The 17,330-nt window shown below is 42.0% G+C and overlaps 1 protein-coding gene across 2 annotated transcripts in view; it reads right to left on the bottom strand.

Moving 5' to 3' along the window:
* Positions 1–17,330, bottom strand: part of LysRS (Lysyl-tRNA synthetase) — a 70,819-nt gene that overhangs the window by 44,134 nt on the left and 9,355 nt on the right. For both annotated transcript variants that reach the window (XM_050195709.2, XM_050195711.2), the window contains 5 exons: positions 16,599–16,734; positions 13,310–13,569; positions 6,400–6,482; positions 4,160–4,263; positions 1,915–2,040 (listed from right to left, as the gene is read on the bottom strand). In XM_050195709.2, the coding sequence (XP_050051666.1) occupies positions 1,915–2,040; positions 4,160–4,263; positions 6,400–6,482; positions 13,310–13,569; positions 16,599–16,734 (709 nt within the window). The remainder of the gene's footprint in view (positions 1–1,914; positions 2,041–4,159; positions 4,264–6,399; positions 6,483–13,309; positions 13,570–16,598; positions 16,735–17,330) is intronic.

Genomic DNA, 17,330 nt, shown 5'->3' with positions numbered 1-17,330 from the left:
GATGGAAACGCTGCGATAGCGGAGCGTGGCTGCTCCGGGCACGGTTGCTGCAGCTTCAGAACTTTTGACCAAGACTGCATGTGCGGCATACCTTTAGACACAGCGTTATTGTAACCTCATGTGTTTTACCTGTTGCTCATGAATGACCTCGCTGTGCACAAAATGCAGAGCACCGGTAGTTGACATATTTTGCGATTCAAAGTTATTCATCTCGTGCACGATCTGCGGTGATGCTGGGTCGACCAAACGTGCAACCCCTTCCTCGTGAATAATCTCGCGGCGTGTGAAATGCGGAGCTCCGGTATGGCACACGACATGATTTCTTTCTTCCTTTCTTTCTTTTTCAATAACAAACGCTTCACACTGCGGCATACATACTGGGGCATGTGCCAGTGGCACACTAGCCTGTTAAAACTCACAAGATGTAGATACTTGATTATACTCCCGAATAAATAGAGTCATGCATTTTTCGCAAGACAAACTTTTTGCTCAGCGTGCTTGTTTGCGGCAACATCTCAAGATCTAGGTCAGCTACAACTGTTTTTTTTTTTTGCTATATGAAGCTAAATGCATATGCACTGTGGGGCTTACTATTCAATTTTGTATGTAAATATGTAAATAGCTTTTACTGTATAGCACTGAGTAACATTTCTTTTTTTTTTTTCAATTTTCTTAAAACATGTTTTTGGGCACTTTGCATTTTTGCTGCATCAGTGCCTTTGCACCGAGGACAGCCAGAGCTACTATTTCTTTCTTTTTTTTTGCAGCACAACGCTAAATGTGGTGGGAATGCAATGCTGTGAGCACATTTTTCATTTTCAGCTCCAAAAGTTTTTTTTTATTTACATTTAAATGTGTTCTTATTATTCATACTGTGAACACGGAACTTCAATGGGCTGTAAAATGACAAATAATTGTTCAATTTCAGATCTGTTTCCAGCATTGCTATCCTTATGCACTGTGGTATCCAATTATATGTTGTTCCCTTTAGCAGGTAAATTGTTAATTGTTTCAACAAACAATGGAAGGTTATTATTAATTAACTTCACAACTACTATGTATATGTGAAATATAATAGGATATTTAAAGTAAACACAAAAACTGAAAGAGCACACGCAGTTTTATCAGATTTCATCAATAAATAACAAAGTTATTTCAAGCCAAACTGACACATCTCATAATACTTTAAGCAATAGAGAGGTTGCTTTTACTAAGTAATTTGAACAGGAGTTTGGTATATTAATCACAGGCATGTGGCAATGCCATTTTATAAACTACCAAACTAAAAAACTAAATGTAACTTTGTATGACCCGACAAGGCTAGGAAAGTGGTGATTAACATTAAAAAATTGCTCTGTACTGATTGGTAACTGAAAATTCAACTTGGCACGTTTTGTTGGCTTTTCCAATAGAAATCCATGAAATGACTAGAAAATCTGCAGCATCACACGACAGTGTCATCAATATTGCAATCTGGGCATGAAAGAAATTGAGAAAGAGAAATTTGACCTTAGCCAGACATTTTTTTTTCTCCAATACGTTAAAATTCAGCCGAGAAACTTATCAGTTGGCCTGATTTACAATGCTTTCCAGTGTGTGAGCAGGAACACTTGGGATTGTTCCAAAAGCACTCCCATGCGATCTAGCAATAGCCTCTGAAGTGCCATTGAGGCTGGCATAAGCCCTTGAGAGGGCACTTTTGGCTCAAGTGCTACTATCTACATGCCTACTGGAAAGCGCCATTAGTGTCTACCTTTTCTTTGCCTTCATGTGCAGCATTGTTGTTACCAATACATTTATTATATATATATATGCACACACAGGCGCAGGTCTCTTACTCAATGCTACACACATAAAAAGTGCACAATAAACTTTTTTCACAATTGGAGCATTCAAGACGATTTATTGACCCACCTCAAGAAAGCCCATGCTGTCAAAAAACTTGCGTATGTAGTTGACCACTTTGGAACGTTTGATGAATTTTTGCCGTGTGCTCTCATTAAGAATGAGGTCCAGATAGCGTTGTCGAAATCGGGTTTCCTGCATTTACCCCAGCAAGAAAAAAATAGCCATCTAACAACAACAACAACAACAACAACAACAATAACAACAACAACAACAACAACAACAACAACAACACTCTTGTATAAATAAGGTGCCACAGTTTACAGGAAGGCAAACTTTGCCAACAATACAAGGCACAGCTGTCGTAGCATCCCAGAGTGGAAACAACCAGGCGTCATTAACAGATAGCAAATGGTCCACAGCGTGTTCATGCCTTCTGAGTTCAAACTGTCTGTGGTGCGTGGCTCATGGACACTTTGCAAATCTTGAAAACGAAGGCATTCCTATAAGGTTCAAAATCAAATGATAGGAGAATATGCAGGCCACTACACTTTCACAAGGACAACTTTAATAACAAGAAATGGCACAAGCTTGTGGTAAAGGATGTCACGATGATGATGCAGCTATGTTTCAAAAAAGGGCCATTAAAATGAATTTTAGATGTATGTTGTAGACCATGTTGTACAGGTCACTAATGAAACATTCTGCTGAGGTACACAGCTTTTATTTATAAGACACAGAAAAGGCACAGTTGGCAATTCTATCAGCGCTGACATCAACTGCTGTGAGCCACAAGTCAATAACAAGCATGCGGTTAGTTGATACATTCATATTTTTGTTGACCAAGCCAGAATTCAATGCCAACTGTATTTTTATAGAAAGCTATATATTTGCAGTTGCACTAAAAAAAACTTGTGGCACTTAGGTTACTTCTGACGCATGCTGATCATGCAAAACTCAGCCTGGGCATCCTTCAGCATGGTCTTCCATGATGGACCCTAGATGGCACTTCAACACCCACGCCAGAAGTGAATTCAAAACTATGTATGAGCTTGCAAGATAGTTCCATGCAAGACCATGAAGTTCTCCAAGCTGATAGCCACCTCTGAATTTCACAGTGTCTACCTAATTGACCATCGTTGCCAGTGGATGACAATAAGCCATTTAAATGGTGCATTATTAGGGATACGCAGTCATGTTCACACGTGATTTGCGTTCACAGTGTTGTCATGGCAGTTTTGATGGAGCTGGTTTGCTTCCGTACTGTATCTATTTCTACTTTATTTGGAATAAAAATGTGCAACGTACACAGTCTGAGTGGTGCGAGCTTTTAGGCTTAGTATTATGCCCAGTGTACCGAAGGTCATCTCTCATGAGTGACTTGTGACATTGGTGTGCAAAAATAAAATACAGTTAAACCTTGATATAACAAACTTCAATATGACGAAATTCTCGATAAAACTAAGTATTTAACTTTTCCTAACCTATTGTCCATAGAACACCATGCAATTAGAACATTAATATACCGAAGCGTGTTTCTATGCAAATTCAATATAACGAAATTTCGCTTCCATGGCAAAGGAATGTCGAGACAATAAATGAAAACTTCCACACATGGACGCAGATGGTCAAGTGATTGAATAACAAGCAGCTGCTTACAAACGCACCTCTCAAATTGCGCGCGGCCCGACAAGAGAGGTCGCCGAAGTGAAGCCGCATCCTGTTCCATAAAACATGATGTGGCTCATGATCCAGGATCACGAGTCACGACAAATTTTTCCTCTACTGCAAAACATTCTTTCTGAGAAAACCGTATGGGTTTAATGTGTAGCTTCATGCTACATTCGGGTGGATGACAATTTTTCCCTTTCAAAGAGTGGAAGTGCGAACCAAACTGAAGTTTGTGTTATGTTTGTAATAATTTTGTCCTATATCTGAAGCTCCCACAAGATTATATTTCTTCTGGCCAGGAGAATTTTCAGTTAATATCATTCAGAAAAAATATTTTGGTTGCAGTGTGAAAACTATTCCTGTAATAATTTGTGACAGCACCAATAATGTGCAGTTCGTGGATGGTGGCCTGAGGCATAAGAAATATTGGAATTCTTTTTCCGGGTAAAATTTTTTTTTTAAAATAAAGTAAGCTTGGAATCGCTTCTTCTGCCACAAAAGCAATATAATAATAATCTTTTTCTTTCATGTAATTTAAAAATGTTGACTGAACATGGCTGGCTAATCTTAACTGAAACCAGCCTACTGGGACAACTATGGCGTAGGCTCAATAGTTAAAATGCGAAATGTCAAGCAAGCCTACCTTGTCCTTGAGCCCAAAATGTAGGTGAGGCAGCATGTGTAAGCATGGAGCAAGAAGTACCATCTCCACTGGTACAATACTCAATTCACCTTTCTTTGTCTTACCTGAAGAGGTAAAAAAAAAAGCATATCTTATGCTTGTCCAGCATGAATAAATTTAGCACACATACATAAGCTCATACAAACATACATTAAAAATACATTCAATGTCCGAGTAATGGACTGCCTAGAAGCCGCAAAAATGTCAAAATGAATAGATGCCTTTTACTGCCCCCAAAGGTTCAAAATGCCACATGCATGTCCTAAGTAGCTCTGAAGGCATCCCGGTAAACTTATTTAGGTGTCTCAGTGTTCGTACTGTGAGAAGAGACAGCAGGTGCATGCGTGTATAATTAATGAATACTACGTACTGTGTCCCATGACAGTGGCCCCTTTTTGCTTTTGGTATGCTTCACCACAATACTCTGCATATGCTTGATTGCATCACACCACTCTATAGTGGAGAAGCTGACTTTTAGAAACTGGCACTATGCAACATGCTTGCTGTGCTTTCCGTACTTTGAGCACAACAGCGAGGATGACAAGGGCAGAGTCGGCGCCATTGCTGACAGCGGCAAATTCTTTTAATGAACAACACAGCACTGAACAGCAGGAAGTCTGGTAGAGAACCTTGAAGCAGCTAGACCTAGCTTTGCTCTGGTGGCTACGGCTGCCAGTGGATAGGTCTACGAGAGTGCTGGTGGCTTCAATTAATGCTGTTTCAAATCTGCAGTCTTGCCAAAGAGTTTGGAAAATTGGACGGCAAATGGTTTTAGCATCCATGATTTCAGACATTATACATTGGCTCTATTTGGTATGTGGCAGCGCTGTAAAAGTGTCCGATTTACCAGGCATGTCTGAAAAATCAATTGTCGACTGCTGTTCACGAAAAATGCCTAAAAGAAAACCTAGTTCAAGAAGGACATGCAATGAGGCTCAATATCTATTCCTGGCATGCTTCTGTGTCTCAATCTGCCTTAATGCACTGGAACAGTAATCCAGTTTTAACATGACAGCGTTCAGGAGCCCGTGTCGCAGAAAATCCGGCATCCCGCGTTGGACGTCGCAGCGGCAAAAAGATTTTCAGACAATGTATACCCAGGCCTTCCATATGATGCAAGGAATTGACTGAATTGAATTTCTCAAGCTAAAATACGTAGAAAAATCATAAACGACAACTTGCACACAAGCTATACACATGCTAGTTCTCGAACTGTAATTTGACTATACGAGAAAACATAATTCTGTTAAGTGAAAACTCAAAGAAAGCCCTTCACACACACAAACTGGCCACGGCGTTCACAGACCAGTCGCAACGTCTGTCATTTTGCGCGCGCCAGCGCCATGGGTGTCTTGAGGGCCATGGAGCGGCGCGCCCAATTCCTTGCATTAATTCCAGCTGGCGCTCGCTTCCGCCGCATCGCAGCAAACGCAAGAGGCCGTGGTTCCACCACAAAGCTCGCCTTCGTGCATAGCGTTCGTGGCAAGCGTTTTCAGGTAAGCATTACGATTACATACGCTCCAGTTGCCGGGAAGCGTGAGAAGTAGTCAGGGATCTTTGAATACCATCGCATTCCACTCTTAAAAGAGAAGCTTAAGCATCCTCCAAATTTTTTACAGTTCAGCAGACTTCCAACTTTTAAGAGCAAGCATGTGCCAAGTGGCACTGGAAAGCAGCATTAGCAAAAATATCCCCTTATGAAAGGGAACTGAGGTTACACTTTTTGTCACTTCACATGTACTTGTAACATGGACTATGTAAAGCTGTACTACATCCGGATGAACAAAGTGGGGGCAGTGTGTGTATCACGATACATTTTGGCCTATGCACAGGGGCTCTAGGAGTGCATTTTGAGTGTGAGGGCAAGAGCCTGGTGGCTCATTTCATTTACATGAACTTTTTTTTTGGTAATTACGCAACCAACATGGAATTAGAGGGGCGGTCAGTACTGGGAAAGGCAGTGCCCCCCCCCCCCCGCAATGAAACCTGTGGGTGTGCTCTCATGCCACCTCCAAATCCGGAGCTACTGCCCGTCATGCACACACGTGTTCACTGGTATCTCTAGCTGTGCCTAGTTATTACAGAAGTTTTCATTTATAGTCTGAATGCAGCAGCATAACACGCCTTTTGTTGGCACACTTCATAGAATAAGCAGGTTACATGCCAGCTACTTGACTAGCATTTAAAACAGCTAATCTTACCTGGGTGGCCAATACAACCAAGGATGTCACCTCTCCTGAGCTTGGCATTTACTTTGGCAAATGCTTCTTCTGAACTATAATACCTATCAAAGAGGCAAAACATAACCTATCTTGTAGCATGCACACTGGCAAACATAGATGTATACAACAATGTTACACATTGACCAGTAGGTGCCTGAGCAGGGGAGGTATTCTGTAGCAGTCCACCTAGTGGACTGTCCATTTCAGTCGTAGCTGATTGGCTGGGGCCGCTCGCCTCCTCCTCGCTCGTTCAGCTGCATCCAATCAGCAGCGGCCGAAATGGACAATCCACTAAGTGGACTCTTACAGAATACCCCCCCCTCCAGAGCACAATTGACACAACAAAGATTAGGCATAAACATGATAAAGAACATTACAGTATGAATGCTGGATCTGGAAATGATGCTTACTGTTGACACAGACTGTGAAGCCAGTAACTAAATGTCATGAATGTATAAAGTGTGCAGTCACTTAAGCCTACCAACGAATAGATGTGTTGGCTTCCATTAAGATGACGCTTTCAACCTATAACTTTTTAGATTGATATTATACTATGTAAATGTTACGAGCTATGGGGGTGTAACCCATAGCTTGTTACTTTATACCCAACTTCACAGCCTGTAATGACATCAAAACAAATCTTAAGTCCAGTGTTTGTCTGGTGTCCTCTCCCATATTGTGTATGTGTCTTTAGTAGTTTGCGTGTGTTTATAAGTAGAGAAGTCAACACAAATGCATACGTGTGGCATGAATGTCTGAAATCACCAGAAAGCAGCTTGAAAAACAAACATGCTCTGAATGTCCTTATAGTTGCAATTTTTAATCAGCTAAACATAATTCTGCCTGAACAACAACACGCACAATGTAACTAGCATATTTTTCTTCAATGTGACATGTATATATGCTACAGTCAGTACCTATACGAAAGTGTCAATATTTATTTCCATGACAAATGTGTAAACGTAGCTCTGTTTATAGTAACAGAGAGGAAAATGATTAGTATAGAATTAAGCAAGTCCTCATGCTGATATCTGAGTGAACAAAATATTATTAATAGTATTACGATATCATTGAGCGATTCTCATGAGACGGGCCGCCGCGAGAACGAAGATGAAGTTGGTCGCAGCTCTTAGCGCAAGCGAGGGTCGGCCTGGCTGTCTGGCTCCAGTGTAAATAACCTGTAAATAGCCTCTTTCGTCTGTGTCTTTTCACACGTAACGTTATGGTGGAGGTATCGATCCCCGTACCTCTCGTAACAATATTCTTGTATACAATTGCATTTACGGTACTTACAAAATGAAACGCATCAATTTAAGGCTAAATAATGCACATACACAAGTCTCAGAATGACCACTACAGATTCTAAATAAACATGTCCTTAGCAGTACAATGTGTCACTACACTGCTTGAATGCTAATCGCATTACCTTAGACAGTCATTGTGAGACGGGCTCTCCTGAAATTAAGGTAAAAGAGTGCGTAATTTTGACTGTCACCACTAATATCAGACCTATTCACACCTCCTTCTAATTCCAGTAGTATTCTTTTCATGCAGACCTTCGTGTGCTATAAATCTCACCGACTACACATAAAACAAAAGTTACAGCAGCCTGCAAATGACAAATTCCATAGTAGCGAAAATTTTTCATCCAAGAACTGCAAAGCACATGGAATCTACACAAACATGAGATGCCTGCCACAGTGTTATACAACATTATGAAAAACAATGTCTGATAACAATAGGCTGCAGTGACAATGCTTCAGTCTACCTGTTAATTAGTAACCACAATGACATATACAACGAAGGTTATGCATTGCTATAACAAAGCACTTGAGGCATCTCTTCAATTTAATCATAGGGAGGTTGAACTGTACTCCATTGTTTAGCATAGAGTGAAGTGTTTTGCATTAAAGCCCATATTTTTGTTCCATGAAACACAATACTATAAATATCTGCTCTGCATTGAACACACAATGTCAAACTCGAGTTGTAGTGCTTAGTTGAAGATTCTGCTGAAACTTCTCTGCTGTAACCTTGGGAGGAGTCTGCCAACTTTCCACTGATGTGCATGCAGCTCAATATGTTCCCTGTAGTGCAATGGCAAAAGTGAACACACAGAATTGACTGGTATGCCCTGGTGTTTTCAGCTTCTACGAGCAGCCTACAGTATGTGCCCTTGTATATATGTGGTATATCTTTCAACAATGGCCTACAATGCCTCCTCCCATGAAATGTTAAAAAATGCCATGGGTACCAACAGGTATAAAGTCGACGACCGATAATTCGAACTCCACGGGGATCTTAAAATAAGTCCAAACTATCAAATGTCTGAAAAAAAAAACAAGAAACGAATGTACGAGGGTTGATCCAGAAATAAGGTTCCCATCAATTTTAGAAACAGAGAACATTGTTTATTCACACAGAAATTTACATCATTGGAAAGACGAAACATTACTCTATTTTTCTACATAATCACCATCTTTTTCTACGCATTTTTGTAGACGGTGCTCCAAGTTCTGTATCCCAATGTCGTAGAACTCCGTCGCCAAATTGTTGAGGGAGCGTTTCACCTCTTCCTTCACTTCATCGTCGCTCCGGAAGCGTTGGCCACTCAAATGTTAATTTAACTTGGGGAACAACTGATAATCACTGGGCACGAGGTCTGGACTGTACAGTGGGTGGGGGATGACAGTCCACCCAAAGTTTGTCAAAAGTTCTTGGGTTTGACCGGAGATGCGAGGTCGGGCGTTGTCGCGAAGCAGCGTTACGCTGCCTGCCAGTCGTCCTCACCGGCGGTTCTGCATAGCTCGCCTGAGTTTTCTTAGTGTTGCACAATAACTGTCCGAGTTTATTGTTGTCCCACGCTCCATGAAATCGATCAGCAGTATCACCTTGCGATTCCAAAAAAAACACTGGCCATGACTTTGCCAGCAGAAGGAGTTTGTTTGAACTCCTTTGCGACTGGTGGCTCTGGGTGATGCCACTGTTTGGATTTTTGTTTTGTTTCGGGAGTGAAATGAAAGACCCACGTTTCGTCTCCCGTAACAATGGAGTCCAATAATCCTTCCTTATCTTCTTGACACTTTTGAAGAAACTGGCAAGCACAGTCAAGGCGTTTCTCCTTGTGATCTGATGTCAATAGCCGCGGTACTCATCGAGCACAACACTTGTGATACCCCAATTTTTCAGTCAAAGCTCTTTCCACTGTACCGTAAGAACTCCCAGGAATCTGAGCAACAAGTTCACGGACGATGATCCTCCTGTTTTGAAGCACTTCGCATTTGATCATCTCGATAACCGCCTCCGAAACCGACGGTCTTCCACTCCGTTCTTCATCGTGGACCTCCTTCCGACCAGCACTAAACTCCCTGCACCACTTTCGGATGTAATGAACGGACATACACTTGTCGCCGTACACCTAGGTCAACTGATGATAAATATCCACGGGTGGAGTCCCTTTGGCGTGCAAAAAGCGAATCACGGAACGAATCTCGCACTTCGTGGGATCAACAATGGGAACCTCCATATCGGACAGCTGCTGAGCCAAGAATGAGCGGCACAGTGAAGTGCGGCCGAGGGGAATCGAGAGTGGGGGAACAGCTGCGCGCACCAGTGTTGCCAGATTTCACCTCGCACCTTCCCGTGTGGCTGGAGCTCTTTGGGAACCTTATTTCTGGATCAACCCTCGTATCTAAAAAAGACCATTTTATTTACATTTTAAGGCCCCTGTGCAAGGAATAATTGGTCGATTCGTTGCTGCATGCACGTCCACTTATCTGCAACAAAGTATGCCTGTATTTCTGCCTGTTATGTGCTCTCACTGTACACCGATGCAAGGACTGCAAAGGCTCGAGTCTGCATGTGAAGGCTCCGGAGCACACGGCAGATCATCATCATCCGAGTTAGAGTTATTCTTTACAGGTGGGAGAACTTGCTCAATTATTTCGTCATTGTTCAGTTTGGCACACGACAACACCATGCTGTCGACATCTGTAAAGTATTCAAATGTAACGGTGGCAGAAATCAGCACACCACAGCCTAGCAGGTCATCAATGATGTCCGCATTTGAGCATGTTGTGGTAGGCAGCAGGTTCAGGCTCTTCACTTATGGAGTCATTTGGACTGCGACTCAAGACTCATTCCGAGTCAGACTGCGAGGGCACCATTGGTGCCATTTGACGTGGCCTGTTGATAAGTTCATGAGAAAGACTTCTAGGAGTCAGCAGAGCACTGTCTGGAATACAAATTAAACAAACAAGCCCAGAATAGCAGAACACTGTCTGAAAGGCAAACTCAACGAACAGAATGGCAAGAGCAGGGCATGCGCGTAGATGTGTGGGCCATGTCGGGTTCAACCGGCGGCAGCATGGTGGTCATTTCTAGGCAGCGGCGGCGCACGGCCACTTTTCTTTGGTGGCGGGAGCGTGGAACCCGAAACCAAAAATTTTAAAAGCCGTTTCGCTACATCCTTTTTTGCTAAACTGGTTGAAATTCTGGCCTTTTCATACTAAGGGCTGAGAGGACCAAACACAGAGGTGTTGAAGGTGAGAGAAATACAAAACGTCTTGTGAGTCTTTTGCTCTTCAGCCATCATATTAAACAAAACAAGAAAATTGGGAACATATCTAAAAGCGTCTATGTTGAGTGTGTTTGTATAGCCCTTTCTCCACGAATATGCAGAGCCTTGCTGTTGCGTCATAGTCACAATTCTTTTCTTTTTTGCTATGCCGCGGTTTATACGAGATGTTCTCCCATTGAGCAAAGAGTCAGTGAATTCTTCTGGAATTGCTAAGCCAGCACCGACGTACGTAACTCTCTAGATATATTAACCTTGCTTCGACTTGTTCTGAATGAGATTGTGTTTATACAATATGCTTTACGTAAAAAAAAAGGAACAGACCTTTTCTATGACCAACTTTTGCTGGGTTCAGCCCTTAAGCAGTCAATTAATATATAACGCACATTCCTGACTTGACAATAAGTGAAATCACTTGTTCTGAATATTAATCACCCTTTGCTTATGTAACTTTTTTTTAAACGTCCTTTTTTCCTGATGAAAGAAGAATCAGAATACATTTTTTTTCTGCAGCAGATGTTTTTTTTTTTTTCAGCTGAGATATACTACGACGCGGTAGCAAACAAATTTGCTCAATTTGTTAACTTGTCATCACCACGTTGAATGAATGAAGTGGGGATTACTAGAAATGCAGGCATAGCTCGAATGTACAATTATTTCCAGGGGAAAAAGATGTTTTTTAGCCTGCACATCAAAACTGTTTTATAGTTCAGTGCAGCTATTGTTGTAAGTTGCATTCAATATTTTATATGAATGCTACAAAGAAAGAGCGCCACGCGGTATACGTGTAAAAATAATATTTTGTTTTACATGTGGAAATGAAGAAAAACTCTTTTCGAATGCAATGGCCGGAATAACGCGAAAACTTCCAAACAGCATCTTAAACACATTGGGGCCAGAAATTTCTATCTTGGTACAGGTTGCACCTCTCGTATTGATGCCGCTATCAGACATGTTGCTGATTCTACCCGCAACTACAGTGCCCACGACCCTCAAGCCATGATTCCGACGTTCCGAGGCCGCTGTTTCTTCTCATTGCACCATACTGTGCTTTTGAAGGAGAAGTTTCAGAATCCCACGTTGCGCTGACTTGTGATGACACGTATGCACAGACGCGTGGAGAACAGGGTAACTTTTGTTTGTATTGTGTTGTCCATTACTCCCCTGCTTGACATGATTCTATGCTTGAGACAGGCAAAAGAATTAAACACGACAACACAAAATCTCAAACGAAGCTCGATTGACTTAAAAAAGAGATCTTCCAGACAAGAAACATCTGCGGCGATGGCAGCGCAGCGAGAACAGTCAGCGGCGCCGCGCTGATGTCTCAGCGCACACCTCTACATGTGCGGGGTTGCCAGAATAGGATATGATGATCGCAATGTTGATGCGACCTGTAATTCAGGCAAAGCCTCCAAGATTGGCATTTGTAGTTCAATCTCTGAGGCGAAGTGCTGCGACCAAGGCAAGGCCTCAGGAATTACCATCTAACGTGTGATCTCTGAGGTTATACTTGATGTCTTGTCGAGGTTGCTAGAGGAGATAATGGTGGCAGAGTTGGTGTACGCTACAGTGACAGATGGAGTCAGGCTAATTGAGTCTAGAGCTGGCAGCTGTCTGAAATATAGGTCATTTTTACACATTAAAAGTCTATGGGGCCATTGGCGGTGCCGCTGTTTGAATTATCGAGCATGTCCGAATTATTGGTCTCCGATTTATCGGTCGGCAACTTATTTATTTGCAACACAATCGCATTCTCTACACTAGATTCTACACACATTACTGATAAGACAAGCATGGGCACAAATACGGTATGATCCCAGAACCATAAAAATGATTTCCCCAAAACTTAATTCCCACAGACAAAGACATGATAAACTGGATTTTTCCGGCACAGCAGCTTGTTGGCCATACTGCCCCAGACAGATGTACAGACAATAAAAGTTGGCTTCTGTATTGATCTGGATTCACTTTTGTTAATTCAGAGTAATTCACAAAGTAATTTAGAGGCCATTGTCTTAATCTACCATTTTCTTGCCTTTCATACGATCTGTCACTACTCATACCCTCATTGCAGCAATGGGCCACTGCGGCCATTAAGATAATTCTACTGCTATCCCAGCATTTTTGTCTGCAGACAAGTTCTCTTATCCTACTTGGTTCCACTATCTACTATGCATATATTTAGCCAAGTGGTGTGTGCTGAAAGCAATGTGTCTAAATATGTTCAACAAAAGATATTACCACATACTCATTGCCCCAACCTCAAGACAACAAAAGCCAAAAGAGAGAAAATGGATAAGAGGGGCTCACGAAGCATTAGCCATGACTTGGATCTTGGTGCCCTCGCCACGGAGGTCGTAGAATATGAGCTTGGTGCCAGACTGGCGCTTTGCGTGCACCCGGCCTGCCACTGAGAGACACTCCTCTGTCAGCACCTGGCCTGCCTGCAGGCCACTGTAGCGCTCAACAAACTCGACCAGGGAAATGGACACATTAAACTTGTGAGGATATGGGTCTTCGCCAGCCTCGCGCAACTGCGCCACCATCGCTGACCGGATTCGGAAGAACTCCTGCACAAGAGGTCAAAGCAAATTACACTCCATTTCCCACACAGCAAGCAACACTGAAAGCAAGGCAAGTTATACCTCTGTCACACGGCATGTGAAATGTCATTTACACTAAATGAAATTCATACCGAATGTCATTGCGGTCTTGCGTTCCCTGTCTACACAGGTATACAAAATGGCATTCGCAATTTATGCCGAAGTTTCGGCATCAATTGGCAATCGGCATGTATAATTTCAGGTTGCAATTCGCCCTGCGCAAATCAGTGAGGTGGTCTTCCCCCACTTTCAGCAGCGCATGCGTCTCGTCATTGGTCCAGTGCGCTTTTCACTTCTCATTCTCTGCTGACAAACCTGCAGAGTTGGTTTCCATGGTTGATGGATAGGCTTTAGTGTAGTAACACTTTGAAAACAATATGCAGAAAAGGAAAAAGACAGATGAGCGTTTGTCAGTACGGCTGACAAGAGGTGCTAGCGTCCAGTCGGAGACTGGGAACAAGAATGTAGCTGCACAAACTACTTCAACTATCATGCTGTACGTCATAAGATTATTAAAAAGTTTATAACAGCAATTATGACAACCTTTACTCCGATTACATTTCATTTTAACTTGTCTATTTCGTAATTTTTTGCCAAGTCTCTGTCATCGAGATTACATAAGTCGTGCTAGCAGGAGTTCGGGAAACTCATTCAATGGGCGAATGCCATTAGCTGTGAATGTCATTTACTATGCCCGTGTAGAAGCAACAAAAATGGCATTAAGACGTAATCTCATTCGCTGCAAATGACGTTACACATGCCGTGTGGCAGGGGTATTAGTCTGTCTACATGTTGTGCACCCAGGCAGTCTTGACAGTCAGCTAATCTTTTTGGTTTGGCTGGCCTCACTAGGCTCCTATCACAAGCATGCTGCAAGCCAAGGCAGCTGAACTTTCCCCACCACATGGGTTGTTAACAGTGGTGGGCTGGTGAGCTAAACCGATGGGCACACTGCCACTGCCCGCTGCCTAGACAGTCATGAAATCCATAAAAAATTTGATGCTCCAAACAGATCAATGCAAAGACCACAGACTGCAATGAAATCCCAAATCCAAAACTCGCTTAACTCTCCGAGTGCACATCTGATGTAAAGACACTATCGCTTAACACGAACTGCCTTCCACACAGTAGTAGTATTACTGAGTTGGTGCATAAAGTTGTGCTGTTCTGTTTTCACTACTCTTATTTCCTTTCAAGTCAGTATTGATAGTGTAAATGGATAGATATATATATATATATTTAGAATATCGGCAGTCATAATGTGTGTAGGTCAACATGAGTTGTGTCGTTGTCACTAATACAGTCATAATGTGTGTAGGTCAACATGAGTTGTGTCGTTGTCACTAATACAGTCATAATGTGTGTAGGTCAACATGAGTTGTGTCGTTGTCACTAATAGTTTATTCTTGGACTATGTAAGAAGTGCCAAACAAACAAGACGCACAACTTCCAACAATGCAGACTTATCCTTTATTAAGAATATGATGTTTGTTGTAAATTGAACTTTCAGCTTTAATTCTACAGTTAATGAAACATTTTACTTCTCCCATGCTTTCCTTTGCTCCATTGTCTGCAGGCTTCTTATGGGTCTTACTAAAGGTAGAGCCCTTTGATTCCCTCTTCTCACTCATTGCATATTGACACTCTCAACTCTGGCAGCCTTCATATGCCTTGAAGTAGCAAACCAGTCTTATCAGCCGGCTCCTGAGATTACATACTATGTGACGCCTCAAAGTTAAATGGGTCTTTCACATCCACTGCCCCCAGAGGCCCCCGCCACCTCCGATCAATCAGTGCCCGTACACCATCTCTCCACACTGTATTGCTCTGGAATGTTCGATTCCATCCATCAATCAATCAGACATTTGACTGGCTTAAGCATGCTGCTCAATATGATGAGCATTATATATCAGGTGTTTCTTTAGCTGCATTACATTTTCAGGATTATAGAAATATATATAACAGTGATGTTATTGTTCCCATTTGAGTTGGCAGCCTGTGACTCGAACAGTTATGTGCATAATTAACGCAGTTTAATTCGTTAACATTTGAATAGTTGACTTTTGGCTGCTAGAGCAAAATGAGCAATTTGGAGCCCGTCCTTGACATTACCTAGCTGAGTGATGAAATTACCATTAAACAAGCTCTCGTGAAAGCTATGTGAACAAATATTTCACCTTCAAAGGCTTGCTGAAAGCAAAAATGACGAAGAAAATAAACACCTACGACGTCTCTTCCCTTGCACCCTTCAGAACTGCAGCTTGAATGTAACACCTAGCCATATGCAGTTTATCTTTACAAAATTGAAAAATGTGTGTAAAGCTGCTAGGTGACAAGCATTATATTACTCCAAGGGGAGCTCGCAGTGTGCCACACGTGTTACAGAGCTTCTAGAGACTCTGGGAGAGAATGGGAGTGCATGTTTTTCATCAATGGGTCACCTTTGCAAGGATGCAAACACACCATACCTTCACATTCAAGGTTTTGTTCCTGAGAAAAGTGGTATTGTCATGACATTTCATCCACTTTCAATGGACGTCTGAACCAACGACGCTGAAGCACAGTGCTAAGAGACACAATCCACGGGCATTCCCAGAATGTGGCACTCTTAATGTATGCTAAAAGTGAACAAAAGTTATGGCTTTTTAAGCAGTTCATCGATACATCGAGCTAACCCTTCCCATACTGCAAATTCTAATGAAAAGAGGAAAGCAGCACAATGCTTGCCATCCCTTGCAGCTTTCCTAATTGCCCATGAAAGCAGTCTATATATATTTTTGTATTCCAGTTCTATTTGTGCGCTTTCGTTTCTTCGATATTTGGCGTCTCTTATTTAGACCACGTCAACATTTAGGCCCTTGAGACCACTGAAATGGGTTCATTTCATTCCATCCATAAAAAGTAATCTGCATGAGAATTTGATAAAGTGGTTAAGTAGCCTAACAAACATTTTCAAAAACTCCTCCTTTTCCTTGTACACAGCTTAAGGTACTCACATTGGGATCCATTGTCTCCTCATCATTATCATTAGATGCAACATTGTTGGCATTTGAGGCAGCAGCCTTCAGAGCCTCAGCCTTCTCTGCTTTCTCCTTTGCCTTCTGCTCTGCCTTTAGCCTTCGCTTCAGCTCACTGCACACAAAAAAAGCTGCCATGTATCCACTTTAAGAATTCATTTGACAGCAAAGCAAGAAGCCATACATAAAACATGCTACAACCAAACCAAAGGCAATAAGAAGCAAAGCACAACACTGCAAATGATGTAAGCTTGGTTACACAGCTGACACAGTCAAACACCAGCAAATATTATTATTCTGCCATTCATAGAGATTACCATTTCAGTGCACAGATGTTAGTTTGTGATCCCTTCAGAAGCAAACATTAACACAGAATGGAATGCGCACTGTGCCCTAAAAAGCAGATGAAAAATACACCACAATTTTACCAACATATAGCTTCACAAACCATACTTATACAGTTGAGTGCCTCTAAAATGAATGCCTCTACAACGAAATGACCACTATAATGAAGGAATAATTCTGTCCCGGTTGTACTGCGTAACCTTTAGAATAAAGTGACCTGCATAACCAATGATTTTGGAGGCCCCAAGCACTTTGTTATAAAGGCGGACTGTATACAGATTTGAAGTTGACTGCTGTTCAATTTATGAAGCTGGAATTAGTTACCCCACTATTTATTTTATGAAGCTACAGCCCCACGCATAGTAT

The sequence above is a fragment of the Dermacentor andersoni genome, chromosome 1, assembly GCF_023375885.2.
Source record: "Dermacentor andersoni chromosome 1, qqDerAnde1_hic_scaffold, whole genome shotgun sequence".
Classification (NCBI taxonomy): domain Eukaryota; kingdom Metazoa; phylum Arthropoda; class Arachnida; order Ixodida; family Ixodidae; genus Dermacentor; species Dermacentor andersoni.
Note: the sequence above shows the minus strand (reverse complement) of the source record. Positions and strands in the feature narration are given on the sequence as shown.